Source organism: Heptranchias perlo, chromosome 2 (assembly GCF_035084215.1).
Source record: "Heptranchias perlo isolate sHepPer1 chromosome 2, sHepPer1.hap1, whole genome shotgun sequence".
In the NCBI taxonomy this organism is placed as follows: domain Eukaryota; kingdom Metazoa; phylum Chordata; class Chondrichthyes; order Hexanchiformes; family Hexanchidae; genus Heptranchias; species Heptranchias perlo.
The window spans coordinates 120,219,899-120,244,183 of NC_090326.1; the positions used below are offsets into that span (position 1 = coordinate 120,219,899).

The following is a 24,285-nucleotide window of genomic DNA, read 5'->3' on the forward strand; positions in this document are numbered from 1 at the left end:
TCCTTGGACTCCTAACATAATCTGTAATGCTGCGTGCAGGGTAGGCCAATAAGAGATTTAGCACCAGGGTTCCCTCCCCACTCAGCTAAATTGTAGGATCTTGTATTAATCACATCCTCAGATTCTTGAGAGGAGATAGTGCATATGCACAGTTCTAACCATACCACAGAGAATTGAGGAATAAGCTGGAAGGAAGTTTTAATTGTCAATATTTGACTATGTTCAATGAATGAAGTAGGCCTAATCTCCAGTATATAATCTAATCAGCTTCATCTAACAGTCTCCACAAAGACTAACAAAGATACCAACTTTGAGGAGGAGAATATTGAATGCTCGTCCCATCTGAGATAATTGTCTTTGCCTTGGGCTGGGCAGGCTTTTTGCCAGAATGTGGCATCTGGCAGCCTGCTTGTCTTTTGCAGCCAGTGAAATCAGACATTCCAAACTTCCTGTGCTCAAACAGCCACTCCTATCAGTCACTACAGCTCCCTGGAGCATGCAAAATTTTAATTGACTGATTTAAGTGACTGCAAAGGAGATGCAGGTCACCAGCTGGTAAGTTCTCGCAATCAGCCCACCCTGCCTGAGCTCCATATAAGGGGGGGGGGGGGGAGGGGAACATAAGAAATAGGAGCAAGCGTAGTCCATACAGCCCCTCAAGTCTGCTCCACCATTCAATCAGATCATGGCTGACCTTCGACCTCAACTCCACTTTCCTGTCCGATCCCCACAAACCTTGATTCCCCTAGAGTGTAAAAATTTATCTTTCTCAGCCTTGAATATACTCAATGACTCAGCATCCACAGCCCTCTGGGGTAGAGAATTCCAAAGATTCACAACTCTCGAGTGAAGAAATGCCTCCTTAGCTCAGTCCTAAATGGCCGACCCCATATCCTGCGACTATGCCCTCTAGTTCTAGTATCTCCAGCCAGGGGAAACAATCTCTCAGCCTCTACCATGTGAAGACCCCTCAAAATCTTATAAGTTTCAATGAGATCACCTCTCATTGTTCTAAACTCCAGAGAGTATAGGCCCATTCTACTCAACCTCTCCTCATAGGACAATCCTCGCATCCCAGCAATTAATCTAATGAACCTTCGGTGCACTGCCTCTTCGACAAATATATCCTTCCTTAGATAAGGAGTCCAAAATTTAACGCAGTACTCCAGCTGAGGTCTCACCAAAGCTCTGTGCAATTGTAGTAAGACTTCCTTACGCTTAAACTTCAGCCCCCTTGGAATAAAGGCCAACATGCTATTTGCCTTCCTAATTGCTTGCTGTACCTGCATGCTACCTTTTTGAGTTTCTTGTACTAGGACACCCAAGTCTCTCTGGACACCAACATTTAATTGTTTCTCACCATTTAAAAAATATTCTGTTTTTCTATTCTTCCGACCAAAGTGTCCTCCTCACAGCTTACTTTCCCACCTAGCTTTGTATCGTCAGCAAACTTGGATACACTACTCTTGGATACACTACCCTTCATCCAAGTTATTAATATAGATCGTAAATAGCTGAGGCCCAAGCACCGATCCTTGCGGTACCCCACTACTTACAGCCTGCCAACCTGAAAATGACCCGTTTATCCCTACTCTCTGTTTTCTGTCTGTTAACCAAACCTCTATCCATGCTAATATATTACCCCCAACACCATGAGCCTTTATCTTGCATAACAACCTTTTACGTGGCACCTTATCGAATGCCTTTTGAAAATCCAAATATACTACATCCACTGGTTCCCCTTTATCTACACTGCGAGTTACATCATCAAAAAACTCGACTAAAATTTGTCAAACACGATTTCCCTTTCACAAAACCATGATGACTCTGCCTAATCATATGATGTGATGTGGAGATGCCGGTGATGGACTGGGGTTGACAATTGTAAACAATTTTACAACACCAAGTTATAGTCCAACAATTTTATTTTAAAATTCACAAGCTTTCGGAGGCTTCCTCCTTCCTCAGGTGAATGTCAAGAAATCCTCGAACCTCTCGCATTTATAAATCACAGAGCAATACCTGGTGATTACAGATAGTCTTTTCAACTGCCCGTTGCCAAGGCAACCAAAGTGTTCAGACAGATAGGTGTTACCTACAGGGCCACCGAATATACAAACGGCCAGAACAAAAAAAAAAGAGGCAGAAATATAGAAACATCCGGAAGGAAAAGACAGCAATTGACCCGTTATATTAAAAACAGTTAACTTTTGTTCGCTGGTGGGGTTACGTGTAGCGTGACATGAACCCAAGATCCCGGTTGAGGCCGTCCTTATGGGTGCGGAACTTGGCTATCAATTTCTGCTCGACGATTTTGCATTGTCGTGTGTCTCGAAGGTCGCCTTGGAGTACGCTTACCCGAAGGTCGGTGGCTGAATGTCCTTGACTGCTGAAGTGTTCCCCGACTGGGAGGGAACCCTCCTGTCTGGCGATTGTTGCGCGGTGTCCGTTCATCCGTTGTCGCAGCGTCTGCATGGTCTCGCCAATGTACCATGCTATGGGGCATCCTTTCCTGCAACGTATGAGGTAGACCACGTTGGCCGAGTCACAGGAGTATGAACCATGCACCTGGTGGGTGGTGTTCTCTCGTGTGATGGGGGTATCTGTGTCGATGATCTGGCATGTCTTGCAGAGGTTACCGTGGCAGGGTTGTGTGGTGTCGTGGACGCTGTTCTCCTGAAAGCTGGGTAATTTGCTGCGAACGATGGTCTGTTTGAGGTTGGGTGGCTGTTTAAAGGCGAGTGGTGGAGGTGTGGGGATGGCCATAGCGAGGTGTTCGTCGTCATTGATGACATGTTGAATGCTGCGGAGAACATGGCGTAGTTTCTCCGCTCCGGGGAAGTACTGGACGACGAAGGGTACTCTGTTGGTTGCGTCCCGTGTTAGTCTTCTGAGGAGGTCTATGCGATTTTTCGCTGTGGCCCGTTGGAACTGTCGATCGATGAGTCGAACGTCATATCCCGTTCTTACGAGGGCGACTTTCAGCGTCTGTAGGTGTCCATCGCGTTCCTCCTCGTCTGAGCAGACCCTGTGTATTCGCAGGGCCTGTCCATAGGGGATGGCCTCTTTGACATGGTTAGGGTGGAAGCTGGAAAAGTGGAGCATCGTGAGGTTGTCCGTGGGCTTGCGGTAGAGTGAGGTGCTGAGGTGCCCGTCTTTGATGGAGATTCGTGTGTCCAAGAAAGAAACTGATTCTGAAGAGTAGTCCATGGTGAGCTTGATGGTGGGATGGAACTTGTTAATGTTATCGTGTAGTCTCTTTAGTGATTCTTCGCCGTGGGTCCATAGAAAGAAAATGTCGTCGATGTATCTGGTATATAGCGTTGGTTGGAGGTCCTGTGCAGTGAAGAAGTACTGCTCGAACTTGTGCATGAAAATGTTGGCGTATTGGGGTGCGAATTTGGTCCCCATGGCTGTTCCGTGTGTTTGGGTAAAGAACTGGTTATCGAAGGTGAAGACATTGTGATCCAGGATGAAGCGGATGAGTTGTAGGATGGCGTCTGGAGATTGGCTGTTGTTGGTGTTGAGTATTGATGCTGTCGCATCGATGCCGTCATCGTGGGGGATACTGGTGTAGAGTGCCGAGACGTCCATCGTGGTGAGAAGTGTTCCTGGTTCAACTGGTCCGTGGGTACTGAGTTTTTGTAGGAAGTCTGTAGTGTCGCGACAGAAGCTGGGGGTTCCCTGTACGATGGGTTTCAGGATGCCCTCGATGTATCCAGAGAGGTTCTCACACAGGGTTCCGTTGCCTGATACGATAGGACGTCCGGGTGTGTTGGCTTTGTGTATCTTTGGGAGGCAGTAGAAGTCTCCCACACGGGGAGAACGTGGGATGAGAGCGCGTAGGATGCTTTGAAGGTCTGGATCGAAGGTCTTGATCAGTTTGTTGAGCTGGTGGGTGTGTTCTTTGGTCGGATCTGCGGGTAACCGTCTGTAGTGTTCCTGGTTGTCCAGTTGTCGGTATGCTTCTTTGCAATAGTCCGTTCTGTTCTGTACGACGATGGCTCCTCCTTTGTCCGCTGGTTTGATGACGATGTTGCGGTTGGTCTTGAGAGCGTTGATGGCGTTGCGTTGTGCTCGGGTGACATTCTGGACTGTCTTCTGAGTGCGGCTGATGAATCTGGCATTGATGCATTTCCTGACAGCTTAAGCATACATGTCAAGCGGAGGGCAGCGACCCTCCGGAGGAGTCCAGTTTGATTCTTTCCTCTTCGGTTGCTGTACCACAGATCCCTCTGTCTGCTGTTCCGGATCGTTGATTGTCTCATTGGGTTCGCTGCTGGAATTTTGGGGTTTGTGGAAGAATTCCTGGAGCCTCATTCTCCTGATGAATTCCTCTGTGTCCGCCGCGAGACTAATGGGGTCCATTTTGGTAGTGAGGCAGAAATTGAGCCCTCGGCTGAGAACTTCGATTTCGTCTGGTTGAAGGGTGTGGTCGGACAAATTGACGATAGACTTCCCTGTGGTTGCAACCGTGGTTCCAGGGGAAGCTTGGTCGATGCTGGTGGTGATGCCGAGTTTCTCAAGCTTCCTGCTCTTGGTTTTCATGTAGGCAGCGTAGTTCCGTTGCCTCGTCTGTTTGGCGGTATCTCGTAGCTGGTCTGCTGCGTCCTGAGTACAGGTTGAGAGTATGGACTCTATCTTAGTTTCCAGGTTGCGGCGTCTGCTGCAGAGTTGGTGTATGAGATGGTTGCGGAGTGCGCGAGAGGTACGACGGCAGAGTCTCTCAGCGTAATCCGAGTTGTAACAGGGCACTTAGAACATCATAATCATATGATGTTCTAAGTGCCCTGTTACAACTGCCTTAACAATGGATTCCAGCATTTTCCCGACAACTGATGTCAGGCTAACTGGCCTGAAGTTCACCGTTTTCTCTCTACCTCCTTTCTTGAATAGCAAGGTTACATTTACTACCTTCCAATCTGCTGGGATCATTCTAGAATCTAGGGAATTTTGGAAGATCATAACCAATGCATCCACTATCTCTGCAGTCACCTCTTTTAGAATCCTCGGATGTCGGCTATCAGGTCCAGGGGATTTGTCGGCTTTTAGTCCCATTAGTTTCTCAAGTACTTTTCCTCTACTGATAATAATTACTTTAAGTTCCTCACTCTCATTAGCCCTTGATTCCCCACTATTTCTGGTATGCTTTATGTGTCTTCTACTGTGAAGACAGATACAAAATATTTGTTTAACGCATCTGCCACTTACTGATTCTGCATTATAATTTGTCCTGTCTCAGCCTCTAGGGGACCAACGTTTATTTTTGCTGCTCTCTTCCTTTTTACATACTTGTCGAAGCTCTTACAATCCATTTTTATATTTCTTGCTAGTTTACTTTCATATTCTATTTTCTCCATTTTTATCAATTTTTTGGTCGTTTTTTGCTGGTTTCTAAAACTCTCCCAATCCTCAGGCTTACTACTATTCTTGACAACATTATAGGCCTCTTCTTTTAATCTAATACTATCCTTAACTTCTTCAGTTAGCCATGGGTGGATCACTTTTCCTGTGGAGTTTTTATTTCTCAATGGAATGTATATTTGTTGAGAATATTGAAATATTTCTTTAAATGTTTGCCATTGCTTTTCAACCGTCAGACCCTTTAATTTAATTTCCCAATCTACCATAGCCAACTCGCTCCTCATACCGATATAATTGGCTTTATTTAAGTTAAGATTCTAGTTTCGGACTTAAGTACGTCATTCTCAAACTCAATGGGAAATTCTATCATATTGTCATCACTCTTCCCCAGAGGTCCCTTACTGTGAGATTACTAATTAACCCTGTCTCATTACACAGTCCAAGATCTAAAATAGCCTGTTCCCTGGTTGGTTCCATGACGTATTGATCCAGGAAACTATCTCGAATGCATGCCATGAACTCGTCCTTCAAACTACCATTGCCAATTTGATTTGCCCAGTCTATATGAAGATTAAAGTCCCCCATGGTTACTGCATTACCTTTGTTACAAGCTCCTATTATTTCATGATTAATGCTTTGCCCAACGTGCAGCTACTGTTAGGGGGCCTATAAACTACTCCGACGAGTGTTTTCTGCCCCTTGTTATTTCTTATTTCCACCCATACTGATTCTACTTCCTGATCTTCTGAGCCAAGATCCTTTCTCACCACTGTCCATATGTCACCCTTTATTATTAAGGCTACACCCCCTCCTTTTCCATTCTGCCTGTCTTTTATAAACTTGATGTACCTTGGAATATTTAGTTCCCAATCTTGGTCACTTTACAACCATGCGTCTGAAATGGCTACTGGATGAAACCCGTTTATCTCTGGGGAGGGACGGGCAGGACGAGGCGGGGAGGGACGGGCAGGGCGAGGCAGGGAGGGACGCCCGTCCTTAAATGTAGACAGATAGAGATTATATACATACATATATAGATACATACGTAGACACATTTACGACAGTTTTATGCTGTGGGCTTGTCCAAATATGAACTGGTTATGGGGAACCCTTAACACCAGCAATGACTACAACAACTTGCATTTATGTAGCGCCTTTATCCTGGTAAAACATCCCAAGGCGCTCCACAGGAGCGTTAGCAAACAAAATTTAACATCGAGCCACATAAAGAGATATTAGGACAGGTTAAGGAGCATCTTAAAGGAGGAGAGAGAGGTAGCGATGTAGAGAGGTTTAGGGAGAGAATGCCAGAGCTGAAGGCACGGCCGCCAATGGTGGAGCGAAAAAAATAGGGGGTGTGCAAGAGGCCAGAATTGGAGGAGCGCAGAGATCATAAGAAATAAGAACATAAGAAATTGGAGCAGGAGTAGGCCAATCGGCCCCTCGAGCCACATAAAGAGATATCGTGGAGGACTGTCGGGCTGGCGCAGGAGGGGCGAGGCCATGGAGGGATTTGAAAACAAGGATGGTAATTTTAAAATCGAGGCGTTGCCAATGTAGGTCAGCGAGCACAGGGGTGAGGGGTGAACGAGCCTTCATGCGAGTTAAGGTACGGGCAGCAGTGTTTTAGATTAGCTCAAGACAGAGGTTGCAAGGTGGCAGGCCAGCCAGGAGAGCATTGGAATAGTCAAGTGAACTGGGGCATTGGCGGAGACGGGCAATGTTACGGAGGTGGAAGTAGAGGAATTTTGCATCCCATCATTCTGGGCTTGATTTGAACCCAGATACCAGAGCTGAAATGCCAAAGTCTAAACAACTCCACCATAAAATTTCTTTTTCCCTTAATTTAATGCTAATTATCTGTAAAAATCCTAATCCAGTTTTCTAACACTAGAAGAGACTCTGCAAAAGAGTCCAAGCACGTCTTCCTCATTACCTTAAGTACTTATGTAATGATACATCATACTCTTGACAAAATATTTACAAATAAAGTAATACTAATACAGTAGTGTGGTGGTTATCTTACTGGACTAGTAATGTCGAGGCCTTGATAATTAATCCAGAGAACATGATAGTTTGAGAATTTTTCAGTTTTTAAAAAAATTTGTAATTAAGAAAAAAATTGGTAGTAGTGAAAGTGACCATGAAACTATCGAATTATCATAAAAACCCAACTGGTTCCTTTATGTCCTTTAAGGAAGGAAACCTGCCGTCCTTATCCTGTCTGTCTGTACGTGACTCCGGTCCGACACCAATGTGGTTGTCCCTCTGAAGTGACCTAGCAAGCCACTCAGTTGTATCAAATTGCTACAAAGAAGAAGCCTTGCGAGACCACCCTCATCACATGGACTGCAGTGGTTCAAGGCGGCGGCTCACCACCACATTCTCGGGGCAACTAGGATGGACAATAAATGCCGGCCTTGCCAGTGACGCCCACATTAAGAACAAATTTAAAACTACAAATCCTAGTTGAAATAAAAACCCTTACCCAAAACATACTATCTTGGAACCTTGCAAATACCAGAGTAGCCGTAATAAGATACATCATGATTTCTTGTAGCTTCTTCACCACCAGACCTTTGCATCCCTCTGAATGCTGGTCCGAAGGAACCATACTACCTTGAACAATTCAGATTGCTACCCCTACAGTTTAATTACACTTCAGATGGTGTTGGACAGGAACAGGGACAATCATTATGTCTAACCCAGGAAGAAGATCATGTTTACAATATAAAATACCTCATTCCACTTTTAAATTGCATGCAGTTTAAAGTCTTACTAAATATTTGGATATTTAGTGCAAAATATATGTTACGCTCTTACCCCAGCAAATTCCCCAGCGAGCTTGGCGCAAAGGACATATTGAATTCGGGGGAATTATACTTTGAACGGGGTACTTCATACAACGTTGGTCAACGAAACACCACAGACACTGAAAGACAAGATTTTAAAGTGTGTGTTAAAACTAAAACTATCCAAAATGCTCACAATAATGGCCCAGCGAAATGCACAGATTTTTATGAGCACAATTGCTGTGTTAGCTCCACTCTGCAATATAAGCCTACTTGGATCTGTGCCTCAGGTTCAAATTACTGTTTCAAAGCTATATCCTCAAAATCTACCACTGTTTTAAAGTTAAATAATGATTTTTTAAAAAACACAAAACTTCCAAGTCACATCAGGGATTTTACTAGGCAATAATTAGAAATGATGCTGAGAACTAGCATTATACAGCTCAAAAATTAGTTTCAGTATTAATGCAGTACTTTTATTAACAGTTTCTGTTCAATATTCAATCTTCTCTACAATGTATTAACCTGTTAAGTTTGGAATCCTAAACTTTAAATTGTGACTAGATTTATGGTGTATAGCCTTTTTAAAAAAAAAATCTAAGAATGCACTCCCATATTGTCCACATTTTATTTTCGTGAACTGCAGTGTTAAGATTTACTAAAATGGTTTATTCCATGAAGAACAATCTTATTTACATATCTCAAAAGATAATAGTGTTAAAAATAGTGGTACACTAGTTCAGAGGTGTCCAAACTGTAGCCCATGGGCCATGTGGCTCCAACCCCTAACAGTTCAGCTCTGAAAGCCCAGGCAACCCAGTCTTATTTGCACTTATTTTTTTTTAATTTGCTGGTTTGTCATGTTTGAATTTTGTGGGGCCTTAAGGTTAGGAAAGGGCTGTTGCAAGTACTAGAAACGTGAGATATGTGCAAGTCAATGGAAACATGGATTTAAACTTTACATGATGTCCCTGATGCTCAGTGATATGCACCTGTGTGGCCCAAATGGAAAAATGCTCGAACGCTCCTGTTCGAGTTCACTTGAAGTTTTGCTGAACAGATGTGTTCTTCTTTAAGATGCAAAAGAATGTATCAAACCTAGGTTCTTACAAATCTAATCTCTGTTTAAAAAGATGACGGCCAAAACAAATGAATGGAGATGCTTAAAGGTCCTAAATGGAGTGAGCTTGCATAGTACCAACAAGATTCTTAACAAATGCAAATCCTCAGCCCAAAACTTCCCCAAATCCATTTGTAATTATACTAATTTTGCAACCTCACTTCAGGCATTGAAGGAATTTACATTTGTGTATTATAGGATGCTTGCAAGGCTGGGTTTCAAGCCTATTGGCAGAGAAACTTTGGATAGGTAATGATGGGATTTTCTGCACCTGTGTCTCTTAATGGAGGACAACCATAAAATTGTTTCTAAAATCGTGGTCAAATCAACTAGTATACTTGAATAAAATGTGCCTTATAAACACGAGAAGGATTGAATAAAAGCAGGAGTGATGCTGAAACCATTAGCCTTTTCCACTGATGCAAATACTGCGAAAGCTGGTAAAATCCTACAAACTTGCACCTAAATTCTAAGACATCACAGTGATTGATGGGAGTCATCTGTTTACATTCAGCTGTGTGCATCAAAAGTAAACAGATGATCTCCATCTAGCACAATGACAGCTAATCCAGCTGTCAAAAATTGGGTGGCTATGGCAGGTTCAATGAAATCAATGACACTGTGATTAATAGGCATTTCCTTTCTTAAAAAAAAAATTCTTATTGTTCATAAAGGAGTATTTGTTTGAGATAAAGAACATTCGCTGAAGAAACCAACTTTTACAGATAACAAAATAAAGTAAATTTAAAACAATTGTGCAGAAGAATGTAATACAGTGCATCGAAATTACTGCTACAGGAAAGTCAAACTGCCACATTTAAAATTAAAATTAAATGCTTGGCATCTTATAAGATACTAACTCTAAATATTTGCCACTTCAAAGCCAATTAATGTCCTGCAAGTTGCAGTGGCTATTTGTGGTCTGGGGAATCTGATTTTCAAAACTGAAATTAACTGATTAAACAAGCATTGTTATACACGGTGTAACAATCCTGGGCTGTGGGAAAGTGCTGTTGTAGTGCCTCCCACCCTGAGGTCAACTTTATGAGCTGAGCAAAAGAATGCAACAGTACTGACATCGTTATTGCTAAATACACTCTGTTCTATATACTTGACCATGTTTGGAGCCTTGTCTGGAAGAAGCTGAACACTCTGTTATCTGGTGCTAATGTAGGTTTTCACATAGCTAAAGAAGTGAATTATTTTTTCCTCACACAAGGTGAGTAAATACTCAAACTATAAATTCTAGGACATTCCTCCATAAATCATGATAAAATTGTCATACTTACATTGACATTTGCCAAGCACTCTTCACAAGATGTATTTGTAAAATCCGAGCAATCTATACAAATAAACAAATCAAAAAGTTAGCTGTAGAAGGTACAACTTTTTTCTCTTTCTCTTTAGTTGTTCAAAACCTAGAACAAAAAAGGATTTAGGGTAATGCTCAAAGAACAAGTATCTGTACAAACAACAGCAATGGATATCCACAGGGTCTGAGCTGTATTGTAAAAACACTTAAGAATATAAGAAATAGGAGCAGGAGTAGGCTATATGGCCTCTTGAGCCTGCGCCACCATTCAATCAGATCGTGGCTGATCTTCAACCTCAACTCCACTTTCCTGCCCTATCCCCATATCCCTTGATTCCCTTAGTGTCCAAAAATCTATCGATCTCAGTCTTGAACATACTCAACAACTGAGTATCCACAGCCCGCTGAGGTAGAGAATTCCAAAGATTCATAACCCTGAGTGAAGAAATGCCTCCTCATCTCGGTCCTAAATAGACGACCCCTTATCCTGAGACTATGCCCCCTAGTTCTACACTCTCCAGCCAGGGGAAACAACTTCTCAGCAACTATCCTATTAAGCCCTCTCAGAATGTTCTATATTTCAATGTAAGCATAGGCCCAGTCTATATAAGAACATAAGAGATAGAAGCCGCAGAAGGTCATACGACCCCTTGAGCATGCTCCACCATTTAATAAGATCATGGCTGATCTTCAACCTCAACTCCACCTTCCTGCCCGATCCCCATATACTCCCTGGTTCTAGACTCTCCAGCTTGGGGAAACAGCCTCTCCGAATCTACCCTGTCAAGCTCTCTACTCAATTTCTCCTCATAGGACAACCTTCTCATCCCAGCAATCAATACGATACAAAGCTAGGTGGGAAAGTAAGCTGTGAGGAGGACACAAAGACTCTGCAAAGGGATATAGACAGGTTAAGTGAGTGGGCAAGAAGGTGGCAGATGGAGTATAATGTGGGGAAATGTGAGGTTATTCACTTCAGTAGGAAGAATAGAAAAACAGAATATTTTTTAAATGGTGAGAAACTATTATATGTTGGTGTCCAGAGAGACTTGGGTATCCTGGTACAAGAAACACAAAGTTAGCATGCAGGTACAGCAAGCAATTAGGAAGGCAAATGACATGTTGGCCTTTATTGCAAGGGGGTTGGAGTACAAAATGTAAGGAAGTCTTACTACAATTGTACAGGGCTTTGGTAAGATCTCACCTACAGTACTGCGAAGAGCTTTGGTCTCCTTATCTAAGGAAGGATATACGTGCCTTAGAAGCAGTGCAATGAAGGTTCACTAGATTAATTGCTGGGATGAGAGGGTTGTCCTATGAGACGAGGTTGAGTAGAATGGGCCTATTCTCTCTGGAATTTAGAAGAATCAGAGGTGATCTCATTGAAACATATAAGATTCTGTGGGGGCTTGACAGGGTAGAGGTTCAGAGGTTGTTTCCCCTGGCTGGAGATACTAGAACTAGAGGGCACAGTCGCAGAATAAGGGATCAGCCATTTAAGACTGAGATGAGGAGGCATTTCCTCAGTCAGAGAGTTGTGAATCTTTGGAATTCTCTACCCCAGAGGACTGTGGATGCTGAGTCGTCGAGTATATTCAAGGCTGAGATAGATAGATTTTTGGACTCGGGGAATCAAGGGATATGGGGAACGGGTAGGAAAGTGGTGTTGAAGTTGAAGATCAGCCATGATCTGATTGAATGGCGGAGCAGGCTCGAGGGACCGTATGACCTACTCCTGCTCCTGTTTCTTATGTTCTTAATCTGGTGAACCTTCGTTGCATTGCCTCTAAGGCAAGTATATCCTTCCTTAGGGCTCTTCGTTAAGATAACATTTTCTGTACGGTTGCCCACCCTAGAACAAATACACAAATTAAATCACTGTGGGCTCCTTCACTCAAATCAAATGATTCCAACAAATGGTTCAATGAAAGAAACAATACCAGACTAGGAAACTTCACATTTGAAGGCTCTCTTCTGTTTACAATTAATTCTTAATGGTTTACATTTAATGATGGTTGTGTAATTTGAATACAATATCTGGCAAATACTGCAAAATTTTGGAATCCCTTCCTTCTACCAGTTACTAGAATTGATGTTTTCATAAGTGAAAATATCAACCTGTAGCTGTTCTTAAAATCTGTATTCTTTCATTTGAGCCAGTCAGTCTTTTTTAATGATAGACACAGTTATTGTTTTACTCATTACACTCGTAGCCCTTTATTGCAAATGACTTACACTCCAAGTAATTGAAAGCATCGCTGGTACATTTTTTTTTCAGTTTTGTCTCCCATTAAACATTTCTCAATCAGGTACAACAAAGCCAGATGCAAAACAAAACTCATTTATTGAGCTGAAAGCACTGTCGCATTTGGAAAACAAATGAATACATTTCTAACTGTTTCACTAGTAAATCTATTTGCAGAACCCTGTGAATTGTTGATTAATGTAACAGTGCAAAGATAAACCTGCTTGGAAAATAGCCACTTTCACACTTTGCGAGTGATGTTGATCGTTAATGTGCAGGTTTCCCTGTAGTCAGCAGCACTCTAAAGATAAAACATGTTGGTGTGCCAAGACCCAGCAGCAACGTAGACCCACTGTGGGTCTCGCCTTCTGCCACTGGAACAAACAATCCTGCAGCTGAGCTGCTAAACATGCAAAGCTACTTCAGCACATCAGCATGTTTGGCATATGACATAAAATTGCATCATCAATATATATTTATTGGGAAAGCTCAACATCTGTTTCCAGGCCTGTAACTCAAAAAAAAACTATCTATATTGTTCTTTGTCTGTTAGTCTATTATAAACCCATTGGAGGCCTTTTGGAAAACAGAGAGCTAGGGTCTCAATTTTCCAAATCAATCACAAACAGGCCAACAGGAGAGCGGAAACAAAAGATAATATAAATATGGGATAGCAGTGCACAGAGGTAATTTTGGTGTCACTCCACTGCAACCGATACAGAAGGTGACAGAGCCTTAAGTCTCAGACTTGGAACGAACACTCTCCTCCATCCCCGCCACTTCCCACGCAATGGAGAGGTTTTCTGCGACATTTAGTCATATTTTGACAGTATTCCTTCAATTTTTTTTTTGTTCATTCTCGGATGTGGGTGTTGGTGACAAAGCTAGCATTATTGTCAACCCATTGCCCAGAGAAGGTGGTGGTGGTGGTGGTGGGCGTGCAGAGGGTGTGGGTGGAGGCGACGGGGCGGGGGGCGTGCACAGGGCGACGGGGCGGGGGGCGTGCACAGGGCGACGGGCGTGCACCGGGCGACGGGCGTGCACCGGGCGACGGGGCGACGGGGCGTGCACGGGGCGACGGGGCGTGCACGGGGCGACGGGGCGTGCACGGGGCGACGGGGCGTGCACGGGGCGTGCACGGGGCGACGGGGCGTGCACGGGGCGACGGGGCGTGCACGGGGCGACGGGGCGTGCACGGGGCGACGGGGCGTGCACGGGGCGACGGGGCGTGCACGGGGCGACGGGGCGTGCACGGGGCGACGGGGCGGGGGGCGTGCACGGGGCGACGGGGCGGGGGGCGTGCACGGGGCGACGGGGCGTGCACGGGGCGACGGGGCGGGGGGCGTGCACGGGGCGACGGGGCGGGGGGCGTGCACGGGGCGACGGGGCGGGGGGCGTGCACGGGGCGACGGGGCGGGGGGCGTGCACGGGGCGACGGGGCGTGCACGGGGCGTGCACGGGGCGACGGGGCGACGGGGCGTGCACGGGGCGACGGGGCGACGGGGCGTGCACGGGGCGTGCACGGGGCGACGGGCGTGCACGGGGCGACGGGCGTGCACGGGGCGACGGGCGTGCACGGGGCGACGGGGCGGGGGGCGTGCACGGGGCGACGGGGCGGGGGGCGTGCACAGGGCGACGGGCGTGCACAGGGCGACGGGGCGGGGGGCGTGCACAGGGCGACGGGGCGGGGGGGCGTGCACAGGGCGACGGGGCGGGGGGCGTGCACAGGGCGACGGGGCGGGGGGCGTGCACAGGGCGACGGGGCGGGGGGCGTGCACAGGGCGACGGGGCGGGGGGCGTGCACAGGGCGACGGGGCGGGGGGCGTGCACAGGGCGACGGGGCGGGGGGCGTGCACAGGGCGACGGGGCGGGGGGCGTGCACAGGGCGACGGGGCGGGGGGCGTGCACAGGGCGACGGGGCGGGGGGGCGTGCACAGGGCGACGGGGCGGGGGGCGTGCACAGGGCGACGGGGCGGGGGGCGTGCACAGGGCGACGGGGCGGGGGGCGTGCACAGGGCGACGGGGCGGGGGGCGTGCACAGGGCGACGGGGCGGGGGGCGTGCACAGGGCGACGGGGCGGGGGGCGTGCACAGGGCGACGGGGCGGGGGGGCGTGCACAGGGCGACGGGGCGGGGGGCGTGCACAGGGCGGGGGGCGTGCACAGGGCGGGGGGCGTGCACAGGGCGACGGGCGTGCACAGGGCGACGGGGCGGGGGGCGTGCACAGGGCGACGGGGCGGGGGGCGTGCACAGGGCGACGGGGCGGGGGGCGTGCACAGGGCGACGGGGCGGGGGGCGTGCACAGGGCGACGGGGCGGGGGGCGTGCACAGGGCGACGGGGCGGGGGGCGTGCACAGGGCGACGGGGCGGGGGGCGTGCACAGGGCGACGGGGCGGGGGGCGTGCACAGGGCGACGGGGCGGGGGGCGTGCACAGGGCGACGGGGCGGGGGGCGTGCACAGGGCGACGGGGCGGGGGGCGTGCACAGGGCGACGGGGCGGGGGGCGTGCACAGGGCGACGGGGCGGGGGGCGTGCACAGGGCGACGGGGCGGGGGGCGTGCACAGGGCGACGGGGCGGGGGGCGTGCACAGGGCGACGGGGCGGGGGGCGTGCACAGGGCGACGGGGCGGGGGGCGTGCACAGGGCGACGGGGCGGGGGGCGTGCACAGGGCGACGGGGCGGGGGGCGTGCACAGGGCGACGGGGCGGGGGGCGTGCACAGGGCGACGGGGCGGGGGGCGTGCACAGGGCGACGGGGCGGGGGGCGTGCACAGGGCGACGGGGCGGGGGGCGTGCACAGGGCGACGGGGCGGGGGGGCGTGCACAGGGCGACGGGGCGGGGGGCGTGCACAGGGCGACGGGGCGGGGGGGCGTGCACAGGGCGACGGGGCGGGGGGCGTGCACAGGGCGACGGGGGCGGGGGGCGTGCACAGGGCGACGGGGCGGGGGGGCGTGCACAGGGCGACGGGGCGGGGGGCGTGCACAGGGCGACGGGGCGGGGGGCGTGCACAGGGCGACGGGGCGGGGGGCGTGCACAGGGCGACGGGGCGGGGGGCGTGCACAGGGCGACGGGGCGGGGGGCGTGCACAGGGCGACGGGGCGGGGGGCGTGCACAGGGCGACGGGGCGGGGGGCGTGCACAGGGCGACGGGGCGGGGGGCGTGCACAGGGCGACGGGGCGGGGGGGCGTGCACAGGGCGACGGGGCGGGGGGCGTGCACAGGGCGACGGGGCGGGGGGCGTGCACAGGGCGACGGGGCGGGGGGGCGTGCACAGGGCGACGGGGCGGGGGGCGTGCACAGGGCGACGGGGCGGGGGGCGTGCACAGGGCGACGGGGCGGGGGGGCGTGCACAGGGCGACGGGGCGGGGGGGCGTGCACAGGGCGACGGGGCGGGGGGGCGTGCACAGGGCGACGGGGCGGGGGGCGTGCACAGGGCGACGGGGCGGGGGGCGTGCACAGGGCGACGGGGCGGGGGGCGTGCACAGGGCGACGGGGCGGGGGGCGTGCACAGGGCGACGGGGCGGGGGGCGTGCACAGGGCGACGGGGCGGGGGGCGTGCACAGGGCGACGGGGCGGGGGGGCGTGCACAGGGCGACGGGGCGGGGGGCGTGCACAGGGCGACGGGGCGGGGGGGCGTGCACAGGGCGACGGGGCGGGGGGCGTGCACAGGGCGACGGGGCGGGGGGCGTGCACAGGGCGACGGGGCGGGGGGCGTGCACAGGGCGACGGGGCGGGGGGCGTGCACAGGGCGACGGGGCGGGGGGCGTGCACAGGGCGACGGGGCGGGGGGCGTGCACAGGGCGACGGGGCGGGGGGCGTGCACAGGGCGACGGGGCGGGGGGCGTGCACAGGGCGACGGGGCGGGGGGCGTGCACAGGGCGACGGGGGCGGGGGGGCGTGCACAGGGCGACGGGGCGGGGGGGCGTGCACAGGGCGACGGGGCGGGGGGCGTGCACAGGGCGACGGGGCGGGGGGCGTGCACAGGGCGACGGGGCGGGGGGCGTGCACAGGGCGACGGGGCGGGGGGCGTGCACAGGGCGACGGGGCGGGGGGGCTGTGCACAGGGCGACGGGGCGGGGGGCGTGCACAGGGCGACGGGGCGGGGGGGCGTGCACAGGGCGACGGGGCGGGGGGGCGTGCACAGGGCGACGGGGCGGGGGGCGTGCACAGGGCGACGGGGCGGGGGGCGTGCACAGGGCGACGGGGCGGGGGGCGTGCACAGGGCGACGGGGCGGGGGGCGTGCACAGGGCGACGGGGCGGGGGCGTGCACAGGGCGACGGGGCGGGGGGCGTGCACAGGGCGACGGGGCGGGGGGCGTGCACAGGGCGACGGGGCGGGGGGCGTGCACAGGGCGACGGGGCGGGGGGCGTGCACAGGGCGACGGGGCGGGGGGGGGCGTGCACAGGGCGACGGGGCGGGGGGCGTGCACAGGGCGACGGGGCGGGGGGGGCGTGCACAGGGCGACGGGGCGGGGGGCGTGCACAGGGCGACGGGGCGGGGGGCGTGCACAGGGCGACGGGGCGGGGGGCGTGCACAGGGCGACGGGGCGGGGGGCGTGCACAGGGCGACGGGGCGGGGGGCGTGCACAGGGCGACGGGGCGGGGGGGCGTGCACAGGGCGACGGGGCGGGGGGCGTGCACAGGGCGACGGGGCGGGGGGCGTGCACAGGGCGACGGGGCGGGGGGCGTGCACAGGGCGACGGGGCGGGGGGCGTGCACAGGGCGACGGGGCGGGGGGCGTGCACAGGGCGACGGGGCGGGGGGCTGTGCACAGGGCGACGGGGCGGGGGGCTGTGCACAGGGCGACGGGGCGGGGGGCGTGCACAGGGCGACGGGGCGGGGGGGCGTGCACAGGGCGACGGGGCGGGGGGCGTGCACAGGGCGACGGGGCGGGGGGGCGTGCACAGGGCGACGGGGCGGGGGGCGTGCACAGGGCGACGGGGGCGGGGGGCGTGCACAGGGCGACGGGGCGGGGGGCGTGCACAGGGCGACGGGGCGGGGGGCGTGCACAGGGCGACGGGGCGGGGGGCGTGCACAGGGCGACGGGGCGGGGGGCGTGCACAGGGCGACGGGGCGGGGGGCGTGCACAGGGCGACGGGGCGGGGGGCGTGCACAGGGCGACGGGGCGGGGGGCGTGCACAGGGCGACGGGGCGGGGGGCGTGCACAGGGCGACGGGGGCGGGGGGGCGGTGCACAGGGCGACGGGGCGGGGGCCGGGGCGTGCACAGGGCGACGGGGCGGGGGGCGTGCACAGGGCGACGGGGCGGGGGGCGTGCACAGGGGCGACGGGGCGGGGGGCGTGCACAGGGCGACGGGGGCGGGGGGCGTGCACAGGGCGACGGGGCGGGGGGCGTGCACAGGGCGACGGGGCGGGGGGCGTGCACAGGGCGACGGGGCGGGGGGCGTGCACAGGGCGACGGGGCGGGGGGGCGTGCACAGGGCGACGGGGCGGGGGGCGTGCACAGGGCGACGGGGCGGGGGGCGTGCACAGGGCGACGGGGCGGGGGGCGTGCACAGGGCGACGGGGGGGGGGCGTGCACAGGGCGACGGGGGGGGCGTGCACAGGGCGACGGGGGGGGGCGTGCACAGGGCGACGGGGGGGGCGTGCACAGGGCGACGGGGGGGGGGGGCGTGCACAGGGCGACGGGGTGGGGGGGCGTGCACAGGGCGACGGGGTGGGGGGCGTGCACAGGGCGACGGGGTGGGGGGCGTGCACAGGGCGACGGGGTGGGGGGGCGTGCACAGGGCGACGGGGTGGGGGGCGTGCACAGGGCGACGGGGTGGGGGGCGTGCACAGGGCGACGGGGTGGGGGCGTGCACAGGGCGACGGGGTGGGGGCGTGCACAGGGCGACGGGGTGGGGGGCGTGCACAGGGCGACGGGGTGGGGGCGTGCACAGGGCGACGGGGGGGCGTGCACAGGGCGACGGGGGGGGCGTGCACAGGGCGACGGGGGGGGCGTGCACAGGGCGACGGGGGGGGCGTGCACAGGGCGACGGGGGGGGCGTGCACAGGGCGACGGGGGGGGCGTGCACAGGGCGACGGGGGGGGCGTGCACAGGGCGACGGGGGGGCGTGCACAGGGCGACGGGGGGGGCGTGCACAGGGCGACGGGGGGGCGTGCACATGGCGACGGGGGGGCGTGCACAGGGCGACGGGGGGGGCGTGCACAGGGCGACGGGGGGGCGTGCACAGGGCGACGGGGGGGCGTGCACAGGGCGACGGGGGGGCGTGCACAGGGCGACGGGGGGGCGTGCACAGGGCGACGGGGGGCGTGCACAGGGCGACGGGGGGCGTGCACAGGGCGACGGGGGGCGTGCACAGGGCGACGGGGGGGGCGTGCACAGGGCGACGGGGGGGCGTGCACAGGGCGACGGGGGGGGGCGTGCTCAGGGCGACGGGGGGGCGTGCACAGGGAGACGGGGGGGGCGTGTACAGGGAGACGGGGGGGGCGTGTACAGGGAGACGGGGGGGGGCGTGTACAGGGAGACGGGGGGGGGCGTGTACAGGGAGACGGGGGGGGCGTGTACAGGGAGACGGGGGGGGCGTGTACAGGGAGACGGGGGGGGCGTGTACAGGGAGACGGGGGGGGCGTGTACAGGGAGACGGGGGGGGCGTGTACAGGGAGACGGGGGGGGCGTGTACAGGGAGACGGGGGGGGGCGTGTACAGGGAGACGGGGGGGGGCGTGTACAGGGAGACGGGGGGGGGCGTGTACAGGGAGACGGGGGGGGGGGGGCGTGTACAGGGAGACTGGGGGGGGGGGCGTGTACAGGGAGACGGGGGGGGGGGCGTGTACAGGGAGACGGGGGGGGGCGTGTACAGGGAGACGGGGGGGGGGCGTGTACAGGGAGACGGGGGGGGGGCGTGTACAGGGAGACGGGGGGGGGGGCGTGTACAGGGAGACGGGGGGGGGGCGTGTACAGGGAGACGGGGGGGGGCGTGTACAGGGAGACGGGGGGGGGGCGTGTACAGGGAGACGGGGGGGGGGCGTGTACAGGGAGACGGGGGGGGGGGCGTGTACAGGGAGACGGGGGGGGCGTGTACAGGGAGACGGGGGGGGCGTGTACAGGGAGACGGGGGGGGCGTGTACAGGGAGACGGGGGGGGCGTGTACAGGGAGACGGGGGGGGCGTGTACAGGGAGACGGGGGGGGCGTGTACAGGGAGACGGGGGGGGCGTGTACAGGGAGACGGGGGGGGCGTGTACAGGGAGACGGGGGGGGCGTGTACAGGGAGACGGGGGGGGCGTGTACAGGGAGACGGGGGGGGCGTGTACAGGGAGACGGGGGGGGCGTGTCCAGGGAGACGGGGGGGGCGTGTCCAGGGAGACGGGGGGGGCGTGTACAGGGAGACGGGGGTGGCGTGTACAGGGAGACGGGGGTGGCGTGTACAGGGAGACGGGGGTGGCGTGTACAGGGAGACGGGGGGCGTGTACAGGGAGACGGGGGGGGCGTGTACAGGGAGACGGGGGGGGCGTGTACAGGGAGACGGGGGGGGCTGTACAGGGAGACGGGGGGGGCTGTACAGGGAGACGGGGGGGGCTGTACAGGGAGACGGGGGGGGGCTGTACAGAGAGACGGGGGGGGGCTGTACAGAGAGACGGGGGGGGGTGTACAGGGAGACGGGGGGGCGTGTACAGGGAGACGGGGGGCGTGTACAGGGAGACGGGGGGCGTGTACAGGGAGACGGGGGGCGTGTACAGGGAGACGGGGGGCGTGTCCAGGGAACATAAGAACATAAGAACATAAGAAATTGGAGCAGGAGTAGGCCAATCGGCCCCTCGAGCCTGCTCCGCCATTCAATAAGATCATGGCTGATCTGATCCCAACCACAAATCTAAAGAACACAAGAAGTCGGAGCAGGACCCGGCCACATAGCCCCTGGGCCCTCTCCGCCACCCACAGGGCATTGACCGATCCGAACTCAGCTTCATGTCCAATTTCCTGCCCGCTCCCCATAACCCCTAATTCCCTTTACTTCTAGGAAACTGTCTATTTCTGTTTTAAATTTATCTAATGATGTAGCTTCCACAGCTTCCTGGGGCAGCATATTCCACAGACCGACCACCCTCTGAGTGAAGAAGTTTCTCCTCATCTCAGTTTTGAAAGAGCAGCCCCTTATTCTAAGATTATGCCCCCTAGTTCTAGTTTCACCCATCTTTGGGAACATCCTTACTGCATCCACCCGATCAAGACCCTTCACAATCTTATATGTTTCAATAAGATCGCCTCTCATTCTTCTGAACTCCAATGAGTAGAGTCCCAATCTACTCAACCTCTCCTCATATGTGCGCCCCCTCATCCCCGGGATTAACCGAGTGAACCTTCTTTGTACTGCCTCGAGAGCAAGTATGTCTTTTCTTAAGTATGGAGACGGGGGGGCGTGTCCAGGGAGACGGGGGGGGCGTGTCCAGGGAGACGGGGGGGGCGTGTCCAGGGAGACGGGGGGGGCGTGTCCAGGGAGACGGGGGGGGCGTGTCCAGGGAGACGGGGGGGGCGTGTCCAGGGAGACGGGGGGGGGCGTGTACAGGGAGACGGGGGGGGCGTGTACAGGGAGACGGGGGGGGGGCGTGTACAGGGAGACGGGGGGGGCGTGTACAGGGAGACGGGGGGGGGCGTGTACAGGGAGACGGGGGGGGCGTGTACAGGGAGACGGGGGGGGGCGTGTACAGGGAGACGGGGGGGGGCGTGTACAGGGAGACGGGGGGGGGGGCGTGTACAGGGAGACGGGGGGGGGGGGGCGTGTACAGGGAGACGGGGGGGGGGCGTGTACAGGGAGACGGGGGGGGGGGGGGGCGTGTACAGGGAGACGGGGGGGGGGGGGGCGTGTACAGGGAGACGGGGGAGGGGGGGCGTGTACAGGGAGACGGGGGAGGGGGGGCGTGTACAGGGAGACCGGGGGGGGGGCGTGTACAGGGAGACCGGGGGGGGGGCGTGTACAGGGAGACCGGGGGAGGGGGGGGCGTGTACAGGGAGACGGGGGAGGGGGGGGCTTGTACAGGGAGACGGGGGAGGGGGGGCGTGTGCAGGGAGACGGGGGGGGCGTGTACAGGGAGACGGGGGAGGGGGGGGCGCGTACAGGGAGACGGGGGAGGGGGGGCGCGTACAGGGAGACGGGGGAGGGGGGGCGCGTACAGGGAGACGGGGGAGGGGGGGCGCGTACAGGGAGACGGGGGAGGGGGGGCGCGTACAGGGAGACGGGGGAGGGGGGGCGCGTGCAGGGAGACGGGGGAGGGGGGGGGCGTGTGCAGGGAGACGGGGGAGGGGGGGGCGTGTGCAGGGAGACGGGGAGGGGGGGGCGTGTGCAGGGAGACGGGGGATGGGGGGGGCGTGTGCAGGGAGACGGGGGAGGGGGGGGGCGTGTGCAGGGAGACGGGGGAGGGGGGCGTGTACAGGGAGACGGGGGAGACGGGGGAGGGGGGCGTGTACAGGGAGACGGGGGAGGGGGGCGTGTACAGGGAGACGGGGGAGGGGGGGCGTGTACAGGGAGACGGGGGAGGGGGGGCGTGTACAGGGAGACGGGGGAGGGGGGGCGTGTACAGGGAGACGGGGGAGACGGGGGAGGGGGGCGTGTACAGGGAGACGGGGGAGGGGGGGCGTGTACAGGGAGACGGGGGAGGGGGGGCGTGTGCAGGGAGACGGGGGAGACGGGGGAGGGGGGGCGTGTGCAGGGAGACGGGGGAGGGGGGCGTGTACAGGGAGACGGGGGAGGGGGGGCGTGTGCAGGGAGACGGGGGAGGGGGGGCGTGTGCAGGGAGACGGGGGAGGGGGGGCGTGTACAGGGAGACGGGGGAGGGGGGGCGTGTACAGGGAGACGGGGGAGGGGGGGGCGTGTACAGGGAGACGGGGGAGGGGGGGGCGTGTACAGGGAGACGGGGGAGGGGGGGGCGTGTGCAGGGGGAGGGGGGAGGGGGGAGGGGGGGGCGTGTGCAGGGAGACGGGGGTTGGGGGCGCGCGTGTCCGGGGGCGGGAAAGATGATGTCCGGGCTTCCCCCGCAGCGTCTCTTGACTCAGCAGCTGGGGTTCAGCCAGTGTCTCCACCCTCGGGCTCTCACTCGGGTGTCGGTGCCATTTGACACCGATTGACATTTCACGGCGGGGCCCCGGACCGTCCCTCCCGCGGGCGGCGCTCTTACCTCTCCTGGCCGGGCCGACGGTGAATTGGCTGCAGCCGGAGGGAACGAAGGAGCCGAGGAGGATGATCCATAAGGCGCCGGGCCCGAGAAGCACCATTTTCACTCCCGCTTCTCCGACTTTCGGTTCCTGCTCCTCGCTGAGTAACATGGGAAACCCCAGCACCGCGCAGGACGCATGCGCGGGGCCGCTGGCACGTGCCGGGGAGATTCGCACCCGGAGCTCGAGGTCCTGGCCCCAGAGCAGAGGAGCAAAGTACGAGTTTGCTCAGTGCTCAGCCTGTTGCATGGTCGGATCTGGGCTTGGCGCATCCACAGATACGCCTAGCAACTTTGAAAGCCTGCAGGTGTGGGTGCCGAGATGTGGTAATCAGTGGGGAAGCTGGACTGAGTCATACTGTGTAAACGTGTTCTGCATCTAAGTTTAAAACGTAAACGATCCCGTGGCACTATTCCAAGAGGAGCAGGGGAGTTCGCCCAGGTGTGCTGGCCAATAGTTATCGCTCAACCAACATCACTAAAATAGATGATCTGGTTATTATCACGTTGCTGTTTGTGGAGCCTTGCTGTGCTCAAATTGGCCGCAGCATTTCCTACATTGCAACAGTGACTAGACTTCAAAAGTACTTCATTGTTTGTAAAGAGCTTTGGGAGGACCTGAGGTTGTGAAAGGTGCTATATAAATGCAAGTCTTTCTTTACTAGTTGATAATTTTCAACAAGGGCGGGTGGTAGATACAGGCAGAGACTTATGATTCTAATGGGCAGATTCTGAGAAGTAGAGGATAGAATAGGTCCAATGTCGTGGTGCGAGGCGGACTGGCTCCCCCGAAAGGGCACAAGATTCTTGGAAATTCTGAGGGGGAAAGGGAAGAGCCGATAATAAAGCATCCTATTTCCCACGTTGCCAGTCCATCTCTGATTATGGATGACTTTCACCTGTTTTGCTCGCCTCTCCATGGCCAGTCTCCATGTCCCAGTCAGCCTTTATATTCTTATGCCCATGGGCTTATCTGTTATAAGGCCTATAGGAAGGATAGGGAAACTGGTAGAAGGGGAGGAGTATCCTTAGTGTTTCAGAATGAAATTACTTCAATGATAAGAGAGGATATAATGAGTGGTAAGCAGGTAGTGGAGACTTAATGGATAGAATTAAGAAATAGACAAGGATTTAAGACTGTAGTGGGAGTTGTGTATCGGCCTCCTGGCAGCAGTTGTGAAGTGCTAGGTTGTATAAATGCAGAGATTGGACAAGCATGTAGCAAAGGCAGAGTGGTTTTTGATGGGGGATTTTAACTTTTATATTGATTGGGATAAGCAGATGAG

General features: G+C 56.7%; 1 protein-coding gene across 1 annotated transcript in view; it reads right to left on the bottom strand.

Moving 5' to 3' along the window:
* The window catches only part of LOC137342612 (pituitary tumor-transforming gene 1 protein-interacting protein-like), a 78,342-nt gene extending 55,122 nt beyond the window's left edge, over positions 1–23,220 (bottom strand). The window contains exons 1-3 of the mRNA XM_068006635.1: positions 22,964–23,220; positions 10,566–10,618; positions 8,188–8,296 (exon numbers count right to left, since the gene is read on the bottom strand). Coding sequence (XP_067862736.1) covers positions 8,188–8,296; positions 10,566–10,618; positions 22,964–23,111 — 310 coding nt within the window. The 5' untranslated portion in view covers positions 23,112–23,220. The remainder of the gene's footprint in view (positions 1–8,187; positions 8,297–10,565; positions 10,619–22,963) is intronic.
* Positions 23,221–24,285: the final 1,065 nt, after the last annotated feature.